Source organism: Pieris napi, chromosome 23 (genome assembly GCF_905475465.1).
Source record: "Pieris napi chromosome 23, ilPieNapi1.2, whole genome shotgun sequence".
NCBI classification, from domain to species: Eukaryota; Metazoa; Arthropoda; class Insecta; order Lepidoptera; family Pieridae; genus Pieris; species Pieris napi.
The window spans coordinates 1,414,604-1,439,176 of NC_062256.1; the positions used below are offsets into that span (position 1 = coordinate 1,414,604).

At 34.9% G+C, this 24,573-nt stretch overlaps 1 protein-coding gene across 1 annotated transcript; it reads right to left on the reverse strand.

Annotated features, from left to right (window-relative positions):
- Positions 1 to 1,612: 1,612 nt before the first annotated feature.
- LOC125061167 lies at positions 1,613 to 24,564 on the reverse strand. The gene is made up of 11 exons (XM_047666402.1): positions 24,286 to 24,564; positions 23,114 to 23,216; positions 22,433 to 22,600; positions 20,921 to 21,018; positions 13,040 to 13,148; positions 11,812 to 11,980; positions 11,049 to 11,171; positions 10,299 to 10,460; positions 7,941 to 8,117; positions 7,159 to 7,280; positions 1,613 to 7,088 (listed from the first exon to the last, which is right to left on the reverse strand). Exons 1-11 carry the CDS (start codon positions 24,350 to 24,352, stop codon positions 5,411 to 5,413), a joined length of 2,976 nt encoding a protein of 991 aa, XP_047522358.1. The 5' UTR covers positions 24,353 to 24,564; the 3' UTR covers positions 1,613 to 5,410.
- Between the last annotated feature and the right edge of the window lie 9 nt (positions 24,565 to 24,573).

The following is a 24,573-nucleotide window of genomic DNA, read 5'->3' on the forward strand; positions in this document are numbered from 1 at the left end:
CCGCTTCCTCAATAGCCTTCAATACTTCATTATCAACTTGGGTCTCAGGCCGTCCACGGGGCTTGTTCTGCAGGTCGAAATTTCAAGAACGAAAACGTTGGAAACAAAAACGAACTGTGTTTTCTTTTGCAACATGACCGCCATACACATCATTCACCCTTGGAGTCGTTTCCACGGCACTAGTGCCACGGCGGAACTCGTACTCGTAAATAATGCGATACTTTAAGTTTTCCATTTTGTAAAATGAGTGACGCAAACAGAAAAAAACAGAAGAAAAAAACAAATGAATGACGGTCATCGAAGCACAAATACATGTGTAAATAGCTGTACAAATTTTAATTTGGAAGTCTTAACCAAAGAGGAGATATTTGAGGTCAAAGTGGCCAAAACGTAAAACGCCAATTTCATATGTAAGGAGCTAATATAATTAAAGATAATAAGTATCCAAAGATAATTACCGGTGGATATCCACTATGAACTAGAACTAAATGAAATAGCAGTATTCTCAGCTCCATTTTCTCTAACAAACTAAATTTGATATATTTTTGTTCGATTATTTTTAACTACCAATTAGTTTAATAAAGGCAGAACTAATCTTAGACATTCCTACGTGGCTCAGTGGTTTATGTAGCCCTGTACCGGATTCGATTATCAATATAAATAAACCTGTTAATAATATAATTTTCTAATACATTATTATTACCTTTGACCTGTATTCTATTTATATTTCTTATTAAAAAGCTGTACCAAATCTATCTTTGTTAAATGTTTCTATTTGCCCTATGCAATGATTATGCCACTTTATAATATAGATATAACACATCTAACTACATTTATATATCTATATATAGGTAAGTATTTAACTCTCATCTTGAATGAAACCCTCCATGTTATTTTTGTAACCAACAGCAAATATTGTTGAGATAGAAGTTTATAATTCGATAGGTATATAATAATTACATTTAGTTTTGGTAATTATTGTTATTTTATTTTTTTTAGTTTTAGTTAATATTATTTTTTATTATGTATTTGTTTTGAATTTCGTATTCCTCGACGTCCGAAAATGAAACTCAGCTGCAGGTATATTAATCCGATGAACTCCACTGAAAACTCTCCTTGGAATAGGAAATGAATAGCGACATCTGTGGCCAGCACGGTTTTATTCTTTTTGAAGTTACACTTCTTTAGGCGCGTTATAAAAAAATTATAAGAGTGAAATTTTACGATGCGCGCCTACCGTGACACAAAATTAACAGAATGAAGTTGCCAACGGAAGATGTTACGGCATTGGACATAATTTATAAACGACATTCGAATAATAATAGAATTTATGTTACACTTAATGTAAGAGAATAATAATAAATATTTGAATTTTTCAAATGTAAACTGAACTTTATTGACTATAATGACTCCTTTTCCAGTCTTTGATTATTTAATTGTAATTATTTGCATGCAATCAAAAACTATTTTTAATAATGCCAAAGAAGTATAACTTCTTACGCGCGTACATAACTACACGCACCCTTTTTTTATAGGCCTTCGGGCCTTCTTTGGTGTGTATTGGAGTTAATTCTAAATAGGCTAAATGAGTTGTATTAAAGAAATAAAAAAATCACATATAATAACTTTATTGGTAAAAAATAACCACAGTTAAAGCTAAAAATAGGAAAAATTTGAAGATTCATTCACATTATTGAGATCATAAGAAGGTTTTTACTTCTAGAGTCACATAGTCTATGCAAATACTATTGCTGTACAATCTGTAATAATGGCGGACTGAGTCACTTGTCAAATCAATTAAATACTAGACTGAAAGGAATAATAAAATAAATTAAGCTGCCATTAAAATATTGTCATTTCAGTTATTGTACGAAGTGATTTTCGTGAATTTTCTATTTATATAACTTAAGACAAGATTACTCTTATAAGACATATTCAACATGCAATTATGTATGACTTACGCGCAATTCTAAGATTTCTTATTGATTTTATGGTAAATGCAAAACCTTCTTATGGGTAAAAAACTTATGATATACACATAGGGTACGATTCAGTCGAGACTTAGGGCAATCATATGTCAATTGTCAAAACAGATATGACATAAGGGTCTAAGCGAAACGCGCGTTTCCTTTTTTCTTTTTTTTTATTCGTTTAATAAGTAATAGTTTATTTGCAAAGTGGTACATTCAGATTAATAAAAAAAACCGCACAATCAGCCATTTAAAATAGGCATGCAAATGTAATATGAACATATATAGACCTGTCTTTTGAAATGACAGATTAAATACGCGCTACCGTATGTCAAAAAATGACTTCACTGTTCGCGCCAAGTCTCGACTTTGAACCTTACACTTACACAAAATAATATGCGCAAACAAATTCAATAATAATGACACAAATTTTCCAACTCTAACGCTATATAATTGTCCACAACTATTACTTTGGACAGCGATTTGATCGCTCTTTGCAGTGCCATAGTTTTCGAGATAATTAACTATTACCATATTCGTATCTCATGTCACACTCTTCTTGACTGCTGCAATTAACTTCAAACCTACAGGTTTGCAAGCACTAAGAGTTTAAACTATTAGGGTACTTCAAGAAAAGAGCGTATTAATTCTTAAAAGACCGGCAATGGCGAGCCCTATGGAAGCGTTCTAGTATTACGTAACGAATTTTGTCCTTTTGTAAAGCGTTACGATGCGGGGCGAGGATTGAATTGTTAATATTATTTTCGATACTTTATTATTTATTTTAGGTACTTTACACCACATAATGGTAACTTTAAGGTATATCGAGTCACTAGGTGGTCACGAAACGTTTTACTATACTTGAGTACAGTACCTACTATAGAAAATCGTTACGGCGCGTTACATTGAGGGGGGGGGGGTCCAATAATCTCAAAAATTGCGTGACGTAATACGTGAACGCTCCCTATGGCATTAAGTGTCCATGGGCGGCTGTATCACTAAACATCAGATTAGCCTCCAGCCCGTTTGCCCCATTAAATAAAAAAAAGTGACGTTCGATATGAATAACGCAATATATAGTTCGTATGTACAAAGACAGCATACTTAAGAATATTTTTTAACCAATATCTGTATTTGCAACCTAGCTCTTGCTAGTTGTAGACAATTGTCCAAGCGTTATTGATTCATTTACAACAAAATATACATTTAGATTTTAATAAATATTACGTAGACATCAATTTTCTTAAAACTACTTGTGCTACAGTGCTTAATTTGTAAACATTAATAAACAGAGTCTAAGACTTCCCAAGAAACTCTTAAATCTAATAAAATTTTGAAAAATCCTCCTCCAGATATGCGTAAATATCTCAAAAACTACTCAACCGATTTTGATGAACAAAAACCATTTTCTATCGTCAATCTTTATACAGAAAATTTTTTTTGACAGGCCTGAAAGTAGACTTAAGTCGTTCTAGACGGGCATGGAATACACAAATTAAACAACAAACATACATGCATAATTTTTCTTACTCAAATCGCTTGCCCCGGAGAACAAAGTCGTAAAAGCAAAGAAGGTATCTCTATTATTACTAGGAGAACATTAGTAATACGAAGTTCATTACATATATAATTATACATAACAAATGAAAGCTATTTTTTCCTATATATTCCTATTTTTTTTACAATTTAAACATTGTTATCTATTTAGTGTAAATAGTTAAAAAATAACTAAATGTACATTACAGTAATTTATCTAATTGGATTAGCTTTTTACGATAGATTCACTGTTTAAACATAATTACGGACAACACAGTAACCGCACATTACGACGGTAATTTTGGCGAATGTCTAGAACGTAATAATTTATTACTATTCTTTTCGCGGTATTGGTGTATTAGAAATTTAATATTATCGCACTATATTTGTTTTTAAACTGTCGCTTTGACTTATATAATTACAATGGTATGGTAGAATTACAATTTAAACTAAATCTTTATGGTTGTTGCTATGTATTTCAGGGGAGGCAAAATTAGGTAAACGAGTAATACTAACATTGCGCACTAAATAATTTTCCTGGAATAATTACATTGTGGTGTTTTTATAATTTTTTTTGCAAAAATTCTGAAAAATATTACAGTTATAGACACCCAAGGAAGTCAAAAATGAGGAGACTTTGAAACAATCGTATTAGTTGTTTACGACTGTTTCCCGGGGCAAGCGAAATATCCCATTCCAAAATCACAGGACAAACAAAAACCATAGTGTGAGTTATGTTTTTTTTTTAAATTAAATCTCTTTTCAACAACATTTAGAAAGAAAAAAATATTTCTTTAAGATGATATAGTTTTTCGTAAGGGGGTAAAAATGTTCACAAATAAAACACCTATTAAAATGAATATATTAAATGGTCTATCACGTGGTCAAGACTTTTCATTCATGGCAGAATATTTCATTATAAGGAACTAAGAAATTAAAATATATTACTATAGACTAAATGTATAAACATTCATCAAACGTCTGGCAGACGACTTTGTATATAGAAACCGGGTGTACGATAAAAAAACTTCAATATTTTGAGAACCACAAGTCTTGGGCTAATATATTTTAATAGCTTTGTACGTGATGAAACCATACGATGTCATTAACCTAAGGTTATTGACCTTTGGAATTTGCCCTTCAATGACCCCTACAAACGAAAACCCCAAAAAATTTGAACCTCTACTCAAATGTAAGCATTATTTAATACATATTGATAGCAAGCTTTTAAATTTGAATGGCTGTTACTGAATTTCTCATTTTAGCGGGGTTTTCGCTAATAAGGAAATCTTAACTAAATATCACATCTAAGGATTAATTCTAACAGTCCTACTGTAGTACAAAACGCGTAGTTTTCCGAGCGGTTTTGGTAACGTATTAAAATGGCCGAAAACCGTCACTTTCCGCTTGATAGGGTAACAGACAAGTTTGCCATTTGCCCACAGTTTTTTTTAATATTAGTGTATATTATACCAAACACTGTATGATTAGATTTTTGCTTTAAGCAAAACCGGCAGCAAATACTTGTATACATTTAATACAAAACGATATTCCTACTGATTATTAAAACCAATATTTTATGGTTTACTATTTTTATCCTATTATAATATACCCAAATTGACTATGGGGGAATTAAATGCTAATAATAAAATTAATATAAATCATCAGAATATTAAATTAAACATATCTTACTGTATAACGTATATCTGTTTTACAATTCATTAATAAACCAAAATAAAAATGGCGTCGTGCCAAGATATCTCCTAATCAACTTTTCATTAATACTGATAAAATTTTTCAAAAAGCACTCAAGCAATCACTTAATTCGAGCTGTCAAAATATGACAATTGACTTTGATGTGCAACAAAATTCTAATGCTAAATAATATTGTTTGAGAAATGGATTCATTTTGGTTTCGGTTTCTCCTCAAAGGGACTGTAGATAACTTCGCAATCAGGTCGGAGATTTCTGAAATTCTCAACCCCAGAATCCGTGACCATGGTGCTCGAAAAGTCCAGTCTCCTCAAATGCGGCGCCGCGCTGATCAAATGCAACAGACTACGGTCCGTAATATTCCTATACCCGGTCACGGATAAAACCCGAAGATTGGACCTATCCGGCCGATTATTATTCCCGCCGTTGCCCATCAGGACCGGACCATTTGGCCCGAAATGTATAAAGTTCACGTTCTCTCCATCGGCGCGCCCGAATCGGCGAATAGAGAAGTCCGTGACCAGCGAACTGGAGTCGATATGCAGATCTAAATTCCCCTCACCCTCGACGGATTCACGGGGAAATCTGAAGGTATTAAACTGGGAGCCGACGCTCACGTACAAGACGTGGTGACGTGGTTCAAGAATGTATTGGAAGTCTCGTAGCGGTTCTCCCCTGAACGGCGGCATTGGGTGAACGAAGCCTGGAAACGGGAGATTCTCCATATTCCGACCCGGGTCTGGAATTTCCGGGCTCGCATTTTGGACGAGCATGTTCAAGTTCGGATTACGCGCCGAAACTGAGTTTCGAGGGAGGAAAATGTGTGCCTCAAATCTGTTGGGGTTCTCTGGACGATTCTGCTCCTGGTTGGCGTTTTCTTGGTCGATGTCCACCTGAATGTTAATCTGTTGGTTTTCGATACTCTGCATTAGGTGGCTTAGATTCGGGTTCCGGGCGCAAACAGGGTTTAACTCTTTTTTTGGCTTCGCTTTTTCCGGTTCCTCTTTAGGTTTAGGTTTAACCCCTGACGGGCCGGGTTGGGGGTCATCGGCCTCTGGTTTTATTTCATCCTTCTCTTTTTTATCATATTTTGCATTATCTTCTTTTGTATCATCTTCGTTTGCACCATCTTTGTTATCGTCTTCCTTTTTATCATCATCTTTATTTTCCTTTGAAGGCTTTTTGCAGTCATGTAGTTCGTGCGTCTCCAAATGAGCGGCAAACGCGCGAAGAATATCAGAAAACTTGCGACGTTTTTGTGGATTTTCTTGGTTTGCATTATCGTCTGGACGATTTTCTTCTTCGTTAGCTTCTTCATTTCTAGGAAGACGACGAACTGTGATCTCTGAGTCGTCAGCGAAATTGACAGTTACAGAATTTTGGTTTCTCCTAAACCGGACATATCTAGCGTTATCATTCCTTTCGTCACGACTCCCACTTGGTTCGTCTTTGGGATCCTGGATTTTATTTTCCTTGTCTTTTTCGTTCTTCTTCTTCGGACAGTCACAGACAGACATATCTGTTTCCGTTGATTTGTCTGTTTTTTCCACAGATTTGTGTTTAGGGCATACACAGTGTAAGGGATGTTGCGGGTCTTCATTTGGTCCGATAACAATGACGTTACTTCCTGAAGGTGCTGGATTAGGATTCTCTTCTTGATTTTCATTCTGCCTTTGCAAGCGAATTCTTTCAATATGAACGTGTATGGTGGCATCACGTTTTGTTCTTTTCGGATCACTCGGTCCGTCCTGGCCGTCGTCATCATCATCATTGTCATCCTTTTTGTCTTCCTCTGGCTCTTTCGGTAGTGACTTTCTCTTTTCAACATCTTTCGCTCTTTTATTCGCCGCTTCGGCATCAAAAGTAGGTCTGAAATTGAACAAAAGTAAATATTTGTTTTTCATAAGATAAATAATATGTTAATATAGAGATACCATACCCCAATGTAGGACCCTCCCTCGATGTGGATGGTTCAGGTTCAACATTTTCTTGAAAGCTGGAATCTTCCTCATCGGTCTCTATGGGCTCTGGGATCGATTTCTTTTGGTAATAGTCTGGTTCCTAAAAAACAAAATTGGCAAAATACAAAACCAATAGAAACTTTTTGATTTGATTTGAAATCAAGTTCTTTTTATATAAATGGGGGCAAATGAGCTCCCTGATGGTAAGTGATACCGCCCATGGACACTCACATTACCATATGGGTCTCAATTGCGTTGCCAGCCTTTTAAGAATTTGTACGCTCTTTTCTTGTAGGACCTTTCTTACAAGAAAAGAGGTCTTTTTTTGACCTTCTTTAAGTCGAACTGGTACGTCAATAATACGTACGTTCGTACGTAAATACTACGTACGTTCGTACGTAAATACTACGTACGTTCAAGTATTACAGCTACTCCTCAATAAATACCTATTTCACTACATTAAGACTATGACCTGATATTAGACCTCTTGGCCTTAATCTCAGATCATCCTCCTGTACCTTGTCAGGTGTGTATCACACCGTCGACTTTTGGATCGATCCAAGAACACATCCCTTAGAAGGCATATCGGTTTCCTCACGAAGTTTTCCTTCCCGAGGGAGTACCATCCTCGATAAATATGCACACACTTGAGATTGAGAATCACTCCAGCATCTTGGCCAACACTGCTCTACATATAGCTATTTACCTAACCAACAATGTCCCATGCCCCATTGGGGGTCGACCCAATAAATGATCTAACCTGCAACTCCCAATTATCCAACAGCGTATGAGGGACATATTCATCATCTGTGTAGTGAGCATGGCGGATCCTCTTGGGGAAATGAGCAGCACTAAGCCACAACTCTTCGAGGTAAGGCAGCCACCCGAGGGCAGCCACCTCTGAATCGCCTACCGGTGATCCCCTAAGGTCTAAAACCTGGTGGAAAATTTTTGTTATAATAAACAGACATATAAAAAAAAGGTGCGTGTACTTATGTACGCGCGTAAGAAGTTATACTTCTTTGGCATTATTAAAAACAGTTTCAGATTGTAGCAAATAATTACAATTAAATAATCAAAGACTGGAAAAGGAGTCATTATAGTCAATAAAGTTCAGTTTACATTTGAAAAATTAAATAAATAAATATTTATTTCTCTTACATTAAGTGTAACATAAATTCTATTATTATCCGAATGTTGTTTTTAAATTATGTCCAATGCGGTAGCATCTTCCGTGGGCAACTTCATTCTGTTAATTTTGTGTCACGGTGCGCGCGCATCGTAAAATTTCACTCTCATCAATTTTTCATAACGCGCCTAAAGAAGTATAACTTCAAAAATAACATTAAAAAACATGAGTGTACCTACGTATACGCGTTAGAAGTTATACATTGGCGTATCAACATAAAAAAAAGTTTAATTCTACGTTTGTAGAAAAAACGACACTAACAATAGAAAAAAAGTATTTAATACATTGAAAGTTTCATTATAACGCATTATCTATTTAAATATAACAAAAAAAAAAATTCTACATAATTCAAGAAATGGATATTTTTTATTTTAAAATGTTGACTATGCTAACTTCAGTGTCGGTTTTTGTGACGGTGTGCGCGCGCATCGAAAAAATTTACTCTCATCATTTTTCCTTAACGCGCCAAAAGAAGTATAACTTCAAAAAATATATGTCAGGGGTAAGACGGTCAATATATATCTTTTTTAATTTAATAAATTGTCTCTGCACAAAGACTTTTAACATCACGATCTATCCTAACTTAACACTAATAAGTAATTTAAGTCATTTTACCCGTGAGGGGGTTCCGATCGTATAGGATAACAAGCAAAAGAAAAATAAGGAATAAAAATGTAAAATAATCTAAGCTGTTATTTATTATTATTATTATTGAAGTGAAACTTCTTTATCGGGGTTGGAAAAAAATTTAGTGTAACATTTTTTCCGTTACGCGCCATCTTTTGAAGTGAAACTTCTTTATCGACGTATGGGAGAAATTTTGTAGCAGGTTACGCGCCATGTTGCTTTTTGAAGTCAAACTTCTTTATCGGCGTTGAAAAAAAAATTTACACACATTTGTCACATTTTTCGGTTACGCGCCATCTTTTTCTTGTCCCTACCACGGTTGATCCAAAGAGATTCGAAGCCATTAGTAACAAAAATATATAATAACGATAACAATGATAGTAATACTAATAATTCTATTACAATTAATGAAATTCTGTAATAATCTTAGTACTACATAGTAGTACAGTAATAAGTTAAAATGAAATAATTGTATTTGTATTCATGTCTATGATAATAAAAGCCTTTTGTTAAACTTTATCTAATTTAACTTTATTTAACCAATTTCTGTAAATTTGCATATAGTAGATCATTTTTCGAAAAATAAGGTCATAAAGAAGTTTCACTTCTTACGTGTGTACACCTAGTACACGCACACATTTTTTATTATTATTACACTGGCAGCTTTTAATAAGCTGATGCCCGTGTATGGGATTTGGAGAAACTTATCCAGTCTATTTTTAAAGGTGTTCACAAATCACACTTTCCGGAAGCCTATTCCAGTCGGCCACTACACGGTTTGGGAGAAAGTTCTTTAGGGAATTTGTGTTGAGTGGTCTTAAGTTTTAAAGAACTACCCCTCAAATGTGTATTTTCACTTAAAATAGTTTCTCAATTCCTGGAACATTATAGTGGCGTATTATAATTTGTCATGATTGTAAATAAAACGGTCTTTATTATTATTATTATCTTAATTCTGTTGTCGCTCTGTGCCGTCTATCGAGCAACCCACGCTTTTTCACAATAATACCAGTATTTTTTGTTCATTACCATTTTCAGCCTAAATTAGGAATTATTTTTCACTTTTTAGTTTGATGTGCTTTAAAAGCGTGTGTAATAGTTTTTTTAAACTATTATTTATTTTTTTGTTAAATTTTTTTATTTTTTCATTTTTTTTTCGGATTATTGCATTGCATCGATCTTTGACAGGTTCACAAAGTTTGAATTAAATCTGTCCGTTAAAAGTGGGTCAAAATCGAGTCCGAAGGAGTCGGTTACATACATACATACATACATACAGGTGAAGCGTGTAAAAAAACCCACCTTCAAAGTGCGAAAACCATATCTGGATGTCAGCGACGCGTACGCGACGAATTCCGTCAACTTGTAACACTCGCGAGCGATCAGGTGGGTGAGTGTGGTATGTTTGGACAACGGGAGAAGAGACGAAGGTTCCAACCAGTCGCACTCTGAGAGGTCCAGATACTGGAAAAACATTTCTTTTTAATTCACATGATGAGCAGTGTAGAGGGCGTAGGTTCGATCACCGGCCGTGCACCAATGGACTTTCTTTCTATGTGCGCATTTAACATTCACTCGAACGGTGAAAGAAAACATTGTGAAAAGTTTGTCTTTGGGAGCGTTCAAGTATTACGTCACGCAATTTTTGGAGATTATTGTCCCCCCCCCCCATGTAACGCGCAGTAACGTTTTTCTGTACCCAAGTTTGTAAAACGTTTCGTGACCACCCAGTGAGTCTATACCTAAAACTTACCATTATGTGGTGTAAAGTACTGGAAAGTCGAAAATAATATTAACAATAACGCGTAATTCAATCCCCGCCCCGCATCGTAACGGACAAAAGGACCCCCCTCCCCCCAAAATTCGTTACGTAATACTTGAACGCTCCCTTGGACCCAAAAAGGCCCGGCGTGTGTCAGGCACAGGAGGCTGATCACCTACTTACCTATTAGATTGACAAATGATCGTGAAACTGCTACAGAAATCTTTCTCCATATCAAAATTTGGGCACATTAAATATTTTGTCGGGGTCCAAAGACACCTCAAACTCACCTCTAGTACGGGCAAACACTTGCATATTTTGGTCAAAAATGATCGATCAATTATCAGATTGAAGAACTTTGTCCCACGTAGAGACAGCCTCTTGAGAGTTTTGGGAAATTGGCTCAAATTTATCTGAAATGTAAAAGGAAAATCAAATCTCTCGTTAAGTATAAATACATACATACTTTAAAAAAAATATAATAATACTAGCAGACCGGCCAAGCGTTGCTATGGCTAAGGTTTTTGTTATATTACATAGTAGCAAACTATTCAAGGGAAACGGTAGGAGAACACCAGTCATGGGGACCACCATGCTTCATTGGTGGTTATGCTATTAAATTGTAGCTTATGTGAAACGTTGGTACTTTCAACACAGCGCCATCTGTTAGAATTGTGACTATCAAATAATAAACAAATATTTTGCAATAAAATAAAATTGCGGGTATAAATTGAGATGTAAGCTATCCTATCTTTTAAGTTAGATCAAACTGCACACGGTGTGCAAATTTGATTGATATCGGTTCGGTAGTTTAGGAGTCCATAGCGGACAAACAACGTGACACGTAATTTATATATATTAAGATTAGCACGTATACAGTGTGTAAACAGTGTGAATATAGATATACAAATACATGGAGTGATCATATACTGGTACATGAACATCTATTGGGGATTTTACCTTAGTAATAATTAATTTACAAAGTGCTACCTAATCCGGAAATACTTCAATTGGGAATCTTATTAAAATATTATTTTAGAATTAAATACTCACGACATTGCAATTGACATTGCAGTACTCCAGAGATAGTATGGTTATATTGCACTGGTGCCTCAGTTGCCTCATTATTTGTGGGGTCAATGTGAATTGAGGCCCCACGCAGCTCTGGGGCCCCGAACGGCCCATGCCACTGTCGTCGCTCCAGGCTGGGTAGTCGCGTGGCCTAATAAATATAATTAACACAAATAAATACAATTCGTGTATAGACTACTAATAAACCATAAGTAGGCATAGACACACCAATATTTAGCTTAGCGTAGGTAATGGCAACATTTTTCTGTGTTTGGATTTATATAAAAAAAACAATTTTTTATATATATTTATAAGTAGGAGAACTCTACCAAGTTGCCTATCACAATAATACGAAATTAGCTTCAATTTGATATATATTTAATAAATGTACATTATGAACGTATAAATGTATCGAAATCATACCTGCTTTGTTTTGTTAGTGTAATTAAATTCCTCTTGATTTATTTAAAAATAAACTCTTGAACTCTATGGCGGTTTCTATTCGATCCCCTAGCTCGTAACAATATTTTTGGTACACAGGTTCAATACTCATAACATCAAGTTTATAATATAATATAATATAATATAATATAATATAATATAATATAATATAATATAATATAATATAATATAATATAATATAATATAATATAATATAATATAATATAATATAATATAATATAATATAATATAATATAATATAATATAATATAATATAATATAATATAATATAATATAATATAATATAATATAATATAATATAATATAATATAATATAATATAATATAATATAATATAATATAATATAATATAATATAATATAATATAATATATAATTTTACTTCACACCTTTACACAAGACTTCATTACCTACACTGGAAACTTTTATTTTTATTCTTTCTATTAAGCATTTATTACTTTCTTTTTACTAGCTGCTGTGGCCTCAGTCAGAATGACCAGCGCTGTGGAACAGTCTGCTCCTCAGCATAATGCTGAGCCAAGGCCAATTACAACTGTACAGTGCTGTACACACGTATTACACACTTGAAACGGTCCGAATGGGAAAAGGAAATTTTCTAATAATCTCTCATTTAATTTTTTCTTTGTTTATTGTTATTTTGTGTGTTTATATGTGTGTGTTTTTGATAGTAATAAATGTTATGTCTATAATATAATAAGCATTGTCTTAATTATAAATTAAAATACTCACCGTGGCAAACAGTCCATACGCTGGTTAACATAGAAACGCGAATGAGGTCTGCGAACATAGAACGGCATCTCACGGACCACTGATATGTTGTCCTCCGATATCGTGTTGCCTGGAAAACGATCATTTTTTAGTTATAAAATAAAACTTAGCCACAGATTCTTGTAACTATTTCTGTTTTTTTCTAATAGGCATATAGGTAAATAAGTAGCTGGTAGTAAGAAGTAGCTGATAGTAAGAACTAGCAGGTAGCACGGAGAAGCTGGTAGTAAGAAGTAACAGGTAGCAAGGAGTAGCTGGTAGTAAGAAGTAGCAGGTAGTAAGAAGTATCTGGTAGTAAGAAGTATCTGGTAGTAAGAAGTAGCTGGTAGTAAGAACTAGCTAGTAGTAAGAAGTAGCTGGTAGTAAGAAGTAGCTGGTAGTAAGAAGTAGCTGGTAGTAATAAGAAGCTGGTAGTAAGAAGTAGCTGGTAGTAAGAAGTAGCTGGTAGTAAGAAGTAGCTGGTAGTAAGAAGTAGCTGGTAGTAAGAAGTAGCTGGTAGTAAGAAGTAGCTGGTAGTAAGAAGTAGCTGGTAGTAAGAAGTAGCTGGTAGTAAGAACTACCAGGTAGCAATGAGTAGGTGGTAGTAAGAAGTAGCTGGTAGTAAGAAGTAACAGGTAGCAAGGAGTAGCTGGTAGTAAGAACTAGCAGGTAGCAAAGAGTAGCTGGTATTAAGAAGTAGCTGGTAGTAAGAAGAAGTTGGTAGTAAGAAGTAGCAGGTAGCAAAGAGTAGCTGGTAGTAAGAAGTAGCTGGTAGTAAGTAGCTGGTAGTAAGAAGTAGCTGGTAGTAAGAAGTAGCTGGTAGTAAGAAGTAGCTGGTAGTAAGAAGTAGCTGGTAGTAAGAAGTAGCTGGTAGTAAGAAGTAGCTGGTAGTAAGGAGTAGCTGGTAGTAAGAAGTAGCTGGTAGTAAGAAGTAGCTGGTAGTAAGGAGTAACTGTTTGTCTATTTTTTTATCTATTTAATTTAATTTAATAAACTTGACAATTAATAATAAACTTGACAATAAACTTAAAGCTATGTATTATACTGAGAGACTGGTGCTTGAAAAAGGTTGGGAAAACCAGTTATTACAAGTCACCAGTCCCTCTTGGACATAGTTTTAATTTATAAAAAATATAAAAAAATATATAAAAAAGTTAACAAAAACAAAAGTCTAGGTTATGTGTGTGTGCGTATGTGCATTTGTGAGTGTGTGTGGTAGCAAGAAGTAGCACGTAGTAAGAAGTAGCTGGTAGTAAGAACTACCAGGTAGCAATGAGTAGCTGGTAGTAAGAAGTAGCTGGTAGTAAGAAGTAGCTGGTAGTAAGAAGTAGCTGGTAGTAAGAACTAGCTGGTAGTAAGAAGTAGCTGGTAGTAAGAAGTAGCTGGTAGTAAGAAGTAGCTGGTAGTAAGAAGTAGCTGGTAGTAAGAACTAGCAGGTAGCAAAGAGTAGATGGTAGTAAGAAGTAGCAGGTAGTAAGAAGTATCTGGTAGTAAGAAGTAGCTGGTAGTAAGAAGAAACAGGTAGTAAGAAGTAGCTGGTAGTAAGAAGAAACAGGTAGTAAGAAGTAGCTGGTAGTAAGAAGTAGCTGGTAGTAAGAACTAGCAGGTAGTAAGAAGTAGCTGGTAGTAAGAAGTAGCTGGTAGTAAGAACTAGCTGGTAGTAAGAAGTAGCTGGTAGTAAGAACTAGCAGGTAGTAAGAAGTAGCTGGTAGTAAGAACTAGCAGGTAGTAAGAAGTAGCTGGTAGTAAGAAGTAGCTGGTAGCAAGGAGTAGCTGGTAGTAAGAAGTATCTGGTAGTAAGAACTAGCAGGTAGCAAGGAGTAGCTGGTAGTAAGAAGTAGCTGGTAGCAAGGAGTAGCTGGTAGTAAGAAGTAGCTGGTAGTAAGAACTAGCCGGTAGTAAGAAGTAGCTGGTAGTAAGAACTAGCAGGTAGTAAGAAGTAGTTGGTAGTAAGAAGTAGCTGGTAGTAAGAAGTAGCTGGTAGTAAGAACTAGCTAGTAGTAAGAAGTAGCTGGTAGTAAGAAGTAGCTGGTAGTAAGAAGTAGCTGGTAGTAAGAAGTAGCTGGTAGTAAGAAGTAGCTGGTAGTAAGAAGTAGCTGGAAGTAAGAAGTAGCTGGTAGTAAGAAGTAGTTGGTAGTAGGAAGTAGCTGGAAGTAAGTAGTAGCTGGTAGTAAGAAGTAGCTGGTAGTAATAAGTAGCTGTTAGTAAGAAGTAGCTGGTAGTAAGAACTAGCAGGTAGCAAAGAGTAGATGGTAGTAAGAAGTAGCTGGTAGTAAGAAGTAGCTGGTAATAAGAAGTAGCTGGTAGTAAGAAGTAGCTGGAAGTAAGTAGTAGCTGGTAGTAAGAAGTAGCTGGTAGTGAGAAGTAGCTGGTAGTAAGAACTAGCTAGTAGTAAGAAGTAGCTGGTAGTAATAAGTAGCTGGTAGTAAGAAGTAGCTGGTAGTAAGAACTAGCTAGTAGTAAGAAGTAGCTGGTAGTAAGAAGTAGCTGGTAATAAGAAGTAGCTGGTAGTAAGAACTAGCAGGTAGCAAAGAGTAGATGGTAGTAAGAAGAAACAGGTAGTAAGAAGTAGCTGGTAGTAAGAAGTAGCTGGTAGTAAGAAGTAGCTGGTAGTAAGAACTAGCAGGTAGTAAGAAGTAGCTGGTAGTAAGAAGTAGCTGGTAGCAAAGAGTAGATGGTAGTAAGAAGAAACAGGTAGTAAGAAGTAGCTGGTAGTAAGAACTAGCTGGTAGTAAGAACTAGCAGGTAGCAAAGAGTAGATGGTAGTAAGAAGTAGCAGGTAGTAAGAAGTATCTGGTAGTAAGAACTAGCAGGTAGCAAGGAGTAGCTGGTAGTAAGAAGTAGCTGGTAGCAAGGAGTAGCTGGTAGTAAGAAGTAGCTGGTAATAAGAAGTAGCTGGTAGTAAGAAGTATCTGGTAGTAAGAACTAGCAGGTAGCAAGGAGTAGCTGGTAGTAAGAAGTAGCTGGTAGCAAGGAGTAGCTGGTAGTAAGAAGTAGCTGGTAGTAAGAACTAGCCGGTAGTAAGAAGTAGCTGGTAGTAAGAACTAGCAGGTAGTAAGAAGTAGTTGGTAGTAAGAAGTAGCTGGTAGTAAGAAGTAGCTGGTAGTAAGAACTAGCTAGTAGTAAGAAGTAGCTGGTAGTAAGAAGTAGCTGGTAGTAAGAAGTAGCTGGTAGTAAGAAGTAGCTGGTAGTAAGAAGTAGCTGGAAGTAAGAAGTAGCTGGTAGTAAGAAGTAGTTGGTAGTAGGAAGTAGCTGGAAGTAAGTAGTAGCTGGTAGTAAGAAGTAGCTGGTAGTGAGAAGTAGCTGGTAGTAAGAACTAGCTAGTAGTAAGAAGTAGCTGGTAGTAATAAGTAGCTGGTAGTAAGAAGTAGCTGGTAGTAAGAACTAGCTAGTAGTAAGAAGTAGCTGGTAGTAAGAAGTAGCTGGTAATAAGAAGTAGCTGGTAGTAAGAAGTAGCTGGTAGTAAGAAGTAGCTGGAAGTAAGAAGTAGTTGGTAGTAAGAAGTAGTTGGTAGTAGGAAGTAGCTGGAAGTAAGAAGTAGTTGGTAGTAAGAAGTAGCTGGAAGTAAGAAGTAGCTGGAAGTAAGAAGTAGTTGGTAGTAAGAAGTAGCTGGTAGTAAGAAGTAGCTGGTAGTAAGAAGTAGCTGGAAGTAAGAAGTAGCTGGTAGTAAGAAGTAGCTGGAAGTAAGAAGTAGCTGGTAGTAAGAACTAGCTGGTAGTAAGAAGTAGCTGGAAGTAAGAACTAGCTAGTAGTAAGAAGTAGCTGGTAGTAAGAAGTAGCTGGTAGTAAGAAGTAGCTGGAAGTAAGAAGTAGCTGGTAGTAAGAACTAGCTAGTAGTAAGAAGTAGCTGGTAGTAAGAAGTAGCTGGAAGTAAGAAGTAGCTGGTAGTAAGAAGTAGCTGGTAGTAAGAACTAGCTGGTAGTAAGAAGTAGCTGGTAGTAAGAAGTAGCTGGTAGTAAGGAGTAACTTTTTGTCTATTTTTTTATCTATTTAATTTAATAAACTTGACAATCTATATTAATAATTTCGTCAAGGGGTACGGTAGACTCGATCGAAACCTTATATGAATAACAAAACATAAAAAAATATTGATTTTGAGTCGACAACATATATCCGCAAAATTCGGATTATGGAGAATTTCGTTAAATTCCGATGGCACTGACAAACAAACCGCTGTCGCCATCTTTGGTGTGAAGCACGTTCCGTTTCATGCTAGCTCTTAAGGCCGATTTACATTATCTTAGTGTTTAGGAGAGTACTTTAGTACAACTTGAAAGGCAAGTTCTTTAGCGTAGCGTTTACATGTTTCAACTAAAGTACTATCCTAAAGCACTCTCCTAAACACTAAGATAATGTAAATCGGCCTTTAGATACGCCTTGCCAATCAACACATTGCGTGCGTCGCGCAAAAAAAAACCTTCATTGCATCACAAAGAACTGTGACTCATGTGACTATGTAAAACGAAAATATTGACTCGCGAAAATATTGGTTTTGTCACTTTTTATGATATACTCTTTGAAGGTTTATGCGTTTTTTCTTTAAACCTGAGATTGGCCGATTACGATAACAACCATAGAAAAAAGAATACTAATCATAACTATAAAAGTTGAAGTTTCAAATGTCATTTAATGTCATGTTAGGATTGAATCTCAACGATTATTGTTTCTTCGAATGAATCAAAAACAGCTCAGAGCTGACAATTATAACAATTTAATGGATAGCCTGTACAATAATCATAGAGAAATGGGTCAAGGCATTGGTAAAATGATAATATTGCCATCAACTTATGTGGAAAGTCCTCGGCACATGATGCAAAATTATCAGGATTCTATGGCAATTGTATGCAAGCAAGTATGGTAAACCAGACTTATTTATCACATTTACGTGCAATCCGAATTGGCAGGAAATCTTAGATAATTTACAAGGCACTAAAAAAGAACATAGACCCGATTTAATTGCCAGAATTTTTAAACTTAAATTGGAGGAACTTTTAGATGACATTACAAGGAAACACATTTTTGGAATACCGAGTGCGTGGTTTTACACCATTGAATTTCAGAAACGTGGGCTTCCACATGCGCATATGCTTATTATTCTAAGAAATGAAGATAAACCAAGGTCATCAGTGGATTATGATAAATTTGTGTGTGCAGAAATACCTGACCCAGATAAAGACCAGGAACTTTTTCAGACTGTGTCAAAAAATATGATCCATGGGCCATGTGGTCCTGGATATATGAATTCACCTTGCATGAAAAATGATGGAACTGCCTCTAAATGTTCTAAAAACTACCCAAAGACATTTTGCGAAGAAACCAGAGATCGTACCCAAAATGGAGGTTATGCTATAATAAGAAGAAGAGACGACAGAAGAACAATAAAAAAGAAGGATTTCGAGTGTGATAACAGATGGGTGGTGCCCTACAATCCCTATCTATGTAAAAAATTTAATGCTCACATAAATGTTGAAATTTGTTCAAGCGTCAAAAGTGTGAAATATATAAATAAATATATTTATAAAGGTCATGACCGAGCAAAGATACAAATCACAGTAGCGCCACAAGAGTCCAGTGATCAATCGACATTAAGCAATTAACACCATGATGAAATTAAGGCTTATATTGATACCAGGTATGTTTCGGCCCCTGAAGCAGTTTGGCGAATATTTGAATTTTCAATGCACAGAACGAGTCACACAATTATACAGTTAGGCGTTCATTTGGAAAACCAACAAACTGTCGTATTTACAGATCAGAACGTTCATGAAGCAGCAGCTAGATCTGCTGGAAAATCAACATTATTAGAATTTTTTAACTAAACAGAACAGAAGAAAGTGCTCGACAATATCTTTACACCGAAATTCCGACACATTTCAGATTTATCCATGGACAGTGGCAACCACGAATATCTCAGTCAGCGGCTGATAAAGTAATTGCAAGAATGTACCTATAATTATTCCTTTTCTGATCGGGAACGATATTATCTCCGGCTATTACTTCTTCACGTCAAAGGGCCGACTTGCTTCTGAGATGATAGAACTTATGAAAATATTATTTACAAATCATTTCGAGAAGCTGCTCAAGCAAGGGGGCTCCTTTTTGACAATGTTTACCAAATGCAAGGAGATTCGGCTGTTAACAAAATGATCAGGTATCATCAAACAAATAATAATAAACGAAGACAGAGACACGACCAACGAAACAGTTTATGAAATACTTACGATTTTCGGCATGATGTGTGTGATCCAAACGGATAAATCACTATGCGAAACTAAATGACATTTGAACTAAAACTTCAACTTTTATGGTTATGATTAGTATTCTTTTTTCTATGGTTGTTATCGTTTATCGACATAATTTAATTTTTTATTTTTAAAATTAGTAAGTACTTAGTAGAGTAGAGAAAAAGACTGAGTGCTGAAAAAAAAGAGATTTACAGAGAGTAAACCTTAAATATGTTTTGTTAATTTAGTCTTAGTTAATTTTGAATGTTGATTTAAAATTAAAATAATTTGTGTAAAAACTTTTGCAGTTTTTATTTACTATATTTATTCAACTCAACGAACGATGCTATACGAATCTATATTTAATATTCTTTGAGAAACGATGACTACAGAAATATCTAACTACATTTTGCACCTAGATGTGTATTATGAGTCAAATTTCACCCGAGCGAAGCCGGGTTTTCATCTAGTTAATAATAAACTTGACAATAAACTTAAAGCTTTGTATTATACTGAGAGACTGGTGCTTGAAAATGGTTGGGAAAACCTGTTATTACAAGTCACCAGTCCCTCTTGGACATAGTGGCAAAAAGTATTGCTAATACAAGTTTTAAAAACGAACAATAAATAATTTATAAAAAATATATAAAAATAATAGAAAAAAGTTAACAAAAACAAAAGTCTAGGTTATGTGTGTGTGCGTATGTGCGGTAGTAAGAAGTAGCTGGTAGTAAGAACTAGCAGGTAGCAAGGAGTAGCAGGTAGTAAGAAGTATCTGGTAGTAAGAAGTATCTGGTAGTAAGAAGTATCTGGTAGTAAGAAGTAGCTGGTAGTAAGAAGTAGCTGGTAGTAAGAAGTAGCTGGTAGTAAGAACTAGCTGGTTGTAAGAAGTAGCTGGTAGTAAGAAGTAGCTGGTAGTAAGGAGTAGCTGGTAGTAAGGAGTAGCTGGTAGTAAGAAGTAGCTGGTAGTAAGAAGTAGCAGGTAGTAAGAAGTATCTGGTAGTAAGAAGTATCTGGTAGTAAGAAGTATCTGGTAGTAAGAAATAGCTGGTAGTAAGAAGTAGCTGGTAGTAAGAACTAACTGGTAGTAAGAAGTATCCGGTAGTAAGAAGTAGCTGGTAGTAAGAAGTAGCTGGTAGTAAGAACTAGCTAGTAGTAAGAAGTAGCTGGTAGTAAGAAGTAGCTGGTAGTAAGAAGTAGCTGGTAGTAAGAAGTAGCTGGAAGTTAGAAGTAGCTGGTAGTAAGAAGAAACAGGTAGTAAGTAGCTGGTAGTAAGAAGTAGCTGGTAGTAAGAAGTAGCTGGTAGTAAGAAGTAGCTGGTAGTAAGAAGTAGCTGGTAGTAAGAACTAGCTAGTAGTAAGAAGTAGCTGGTAGTAAGAAGTAGCTGGTAGTAAGAAGTAGCTGGTAGTAAGAAGTAGCTGGTAGTAAGAAGTAGCTGGTAGTAAGAACTTGCTGATAGTAAGAACTAGCTGGTAGTAAGAACTAGCTGGTAGTAAGAACTAGCTGGTAGTAAGAAGTAGCTGGTAGTAAGAAGTAGCTGGTAGTAAGAAGTAGCTGGTAGTAAGAACTAGCAGGTAACACGGAGTAGCTGGTAGTAAGAAGTAGCATTTATATATTTTATTTTTCCAAAAATACTTACCACTAGTACAAGGCTCTTCCTTTTTCTTTTCATCAGCAGTCTGCCCACTTAAATCCTCTTCAGCAACCGCCCGAGTTGTGTTAATAAGGCCAAGGCATCTGTAATCAATTTCATTTGTTTTAATTTACAAAAACTATAATTTAAATGTAGCGCCTGTTTCCTTAAGAGGACAAACAGATCTCCATTTGCTACGGTCTTTCTCTCTCTCTTTCCCTCTCTCATAACACTCAGACACATTCGTTATACCTGCTTTTGCCAAGTACATTCTTAAGTTCCAGAAGCACAAACATGTCCACCAGCTCCACGCTAGCAGTCCACAGTTTATTCCAATAGTTTAAAATCTTACAGTTACTTAATATTAAAAGGACACATGAATAATGAGTCTATAGTAAATTCAGCCAATGAAAAAAATATGCTACACAAGCTACATGCTAATGCTACTGCTAAATCAGTGTTTCCCAACATGGGGCCCATGCCCCACAGGGAGTTAAGGCCCCCCATTTCTTTTAATTCAACAATTAATTAAAATATTTGGAAATTTAATTTCGGTTTACTGTGTTTCGTTAACAACAGTAATTTTAAATAAAACACTGTTTTGACCGGATTGAAGTTATGTATATTATAAATTTACAAAATAGAAGAAAAAATCTCAAAAAGAAACACAATCCGCGAAAATAGAGGACACCGTGAGCCATTTTTGCCAAATCTCTCCATCTTTTAGTCGATACCAAATCCGGGGAAATAAATACAGATAATGCAACTTTCTCTGCAGCTGTGATACTTTTTGACATTCAACATCTTTTGTCTTCAGTCACCGTGACCACGCACGCTGTTAAGCACGCGAAAGGTCGGATAAATTTAAAATTATGTTAAATAGTTGTAAATTTATAATAATACATAACTTCAATCCGGTCAAAACAGTGTTTTATTTAAATGAATAAAAGTTATGTCAATCAAAGACAATACTATGAACAGTAATTTTTCCTAAAACCTATTATTTAAGTTTCTTAAGTGAATGATTATTCTTATCATAGGCTTAAAAATTTTAGAAAGGCTAAGGTGGGCATAGCACAAACAAGGTTCGAAAACATTGCGGCTTAATATTTTTGAGTTTTTATCATTCTCTATAGAGAATATATAATTTTTTTTTTCATATATATATGAAAAAAAAAATTATATATTCTCTAACTTTTCTAACTAACTCTTCTAACTAGAAATAATGTTATAACTATTATAACATTATTTCTAGTTTATATTTTTATATGACCCGTTACAATCATATTTGTAAGTTTAAATACATCTGTCAAATTCTGATGCTTGATGCCTTTTCGATACCATACATTCACATACATTCGCAATTGCCAAAGTCATTTTAGTTTGAGGGTTATTCGCTTATTATTGAATCAACTTCCAATTAATTACAAATAAGCCAGAGCTCTCTATTATGATAAATAGCAATTCGGTTTTTTGTTTTGTTAATTGTTACCATGTCAAATTGTATATTATACTCACCCTGAACATTCCCTAGCATGGCCACTGATCAATAATTCCTGTGTGTCCTCATGCAGCATGTGAGCGAGGTACCACTCCAGCCTTGCGGTGCTGAAGACCTCATTACGAGCATCCACACGCTTCCACAGAGACCGCTCTTGCACCAAGATTCCAAGTCGTGGACATGTACTGAGAAAATTGTTTATTCTAAAAGTAGTAGCAGTTTTTGAGTTCATACTCAAAAACACACAATTAAATTATTATTTCTTATTTTTAATATTAGGATAGATATATATTTGGGTCAATGTCTTTATTACAATGTTAATTGGAATGCATCATTAAAACTATGTTTCTTTGAAACCGTATTTATGTGTTATAAAAATTATATTAAATCAATAATTATTACTGTGTTTTCATTAATTTCAGAAATGTAATCACAAAATCTGTATTTAAATAAAAAGTTCAGTTATTGTCTTTTTAAAGCTATTATTAAAGTTAGCTACCCCAATTCCTGGTTCTGGCTACGTAAGAACACAACAAACACTACCTCATGTTAAAATTCAGAGTCGAGACTTAGGACTAAAATTGATTGGTGCGGCATGGGTAGGCAACTGGCTGGTAACTATTTGATGAATCAATGTATGTAGAAGTCTAATCGTCAGATGCCATGTAAGGGCTGATATATGGATAATTGGTACTTACTATCCAAGAGCCTTTAGATCGCGTGGCGAGCAGAGTCGTAGGATGTACAGTAGAACATCATCTGATAAATCAAGAAGACTGATCTGCCTGAAGGGTGACATGTCTGTAATAATGTTTTTATCATAAGGGTTTTGTTTATTTGTGTGATTTTGTTTTATAGAATAAGCAGGTAGCATATATATATAGTTTGTACTAAACTAGTTAGTATATATAATGTTTTGCACCCAAGCACATTTAAGTATTTGATAATTAATAGTCATTTATTAGACATAATAGTATGTTATTACAAATAGGCCAAGAGTAGGCAATGTAGGTCCAAAGCAAACAATTTCTTTTTGATAATATAATCATTTTAATTAAATAATTTGTCTCATTAGCATTTAGTCATGCAAACATGTATATCATATTACAGTTTGTTTAATTGAAATTGGATGACATGGCAAATATAATTGATACTTTTGATATATAAGCAAAATGTTGTAAGCAGTATAAGTAATACAATCATGGCATACTAGTTGATCAAGCTAAATTATTCTTTAAACTTCTTTCTCATTGAACTTACAACAATCATTAATACCTAAATCTAAACTTGTAAAACAGAGAATAGAAAAGACAATTGCAAAATAAAAAGGTACAGAATTGGAATTTAGAAAAAGATAGGCTTGCATGTAGTACTTCAAGTCGTAGACTTTCAATTGATTACCAGAGGCATAAAATAACCACAAAATGAATATACCTACTCAAGCAAGGTTTATAGTTTTAGGCTTAGGTCTATCTTATGATATTCCCATAATAATATTATTTAAATACAAAAACAGCTATTACAAGGATATTTGTTCAAGTTTCATAACAGTTTAAAGTATTGTTTCAATTAAAATTCATACTATTGTCTAGTTATTAAGTAAGGGAGACATAATATTATATTTTAGGACCTTATTGTATGGATAACTTTCCCTTCCTACGGTTCTATAATCACAGCTTTAATATATAGATGAACTTTTGTGTAGGCGTATATCAAGAACTGTATCGATTTTAATTAATATCGGCGCACAAACCCTTGCACATCTATTTCCCTCCCTTTACCTGAGCGATGCATGCCAAAAATAGATTAATAAGATGGTATGTACATTATTGATTTTTATAAAAAGTTTACGCTCAGATCAAAAACTTACCATCCTGAGTACATCCGCTATCATCCTTGTCCGGTTGCATATCACAGTCCACTTGCATTGTCTCCATTTTAAAATAACACTACACAAATAATATTATTCGTACTCACAACCGGACAAAATTAACTAACAAAGACACGAGAATCGCATTCGCTGACTAAGCGCGCGGCGGTCACTGATCCTATAAATTACTTATCTACTACAATAATTGGAATGTTTCCAACTAAAATGCAATTATTATTTATTTTCACAAAACACAAATGCAGATTTCACCGAAAACACCTCAATGCA

Coding starts and splice junctions, on each gene's coding strand:
- LOC125061167 (XM_047666402.1), bottom strand. CDS start 24,352: ATGGAGACAATGCAAGTGGACTGTGATATGCAACCGGACAAGGATGAT. Junction 11,172..11,811: donor GCAATGTCAATTGCAATGTC/GTGAGTATTTAA, acceptor TTTACATTTCAG/ATAAATTTGAGCCAATTTCC. Junction 7,281..7,940: donor TGGATAATTGGGAGTTGCAG/GTTAGATCATTT, acceptor TTTGTTTTTTAG/GAACCAGACTATTACCAAAA.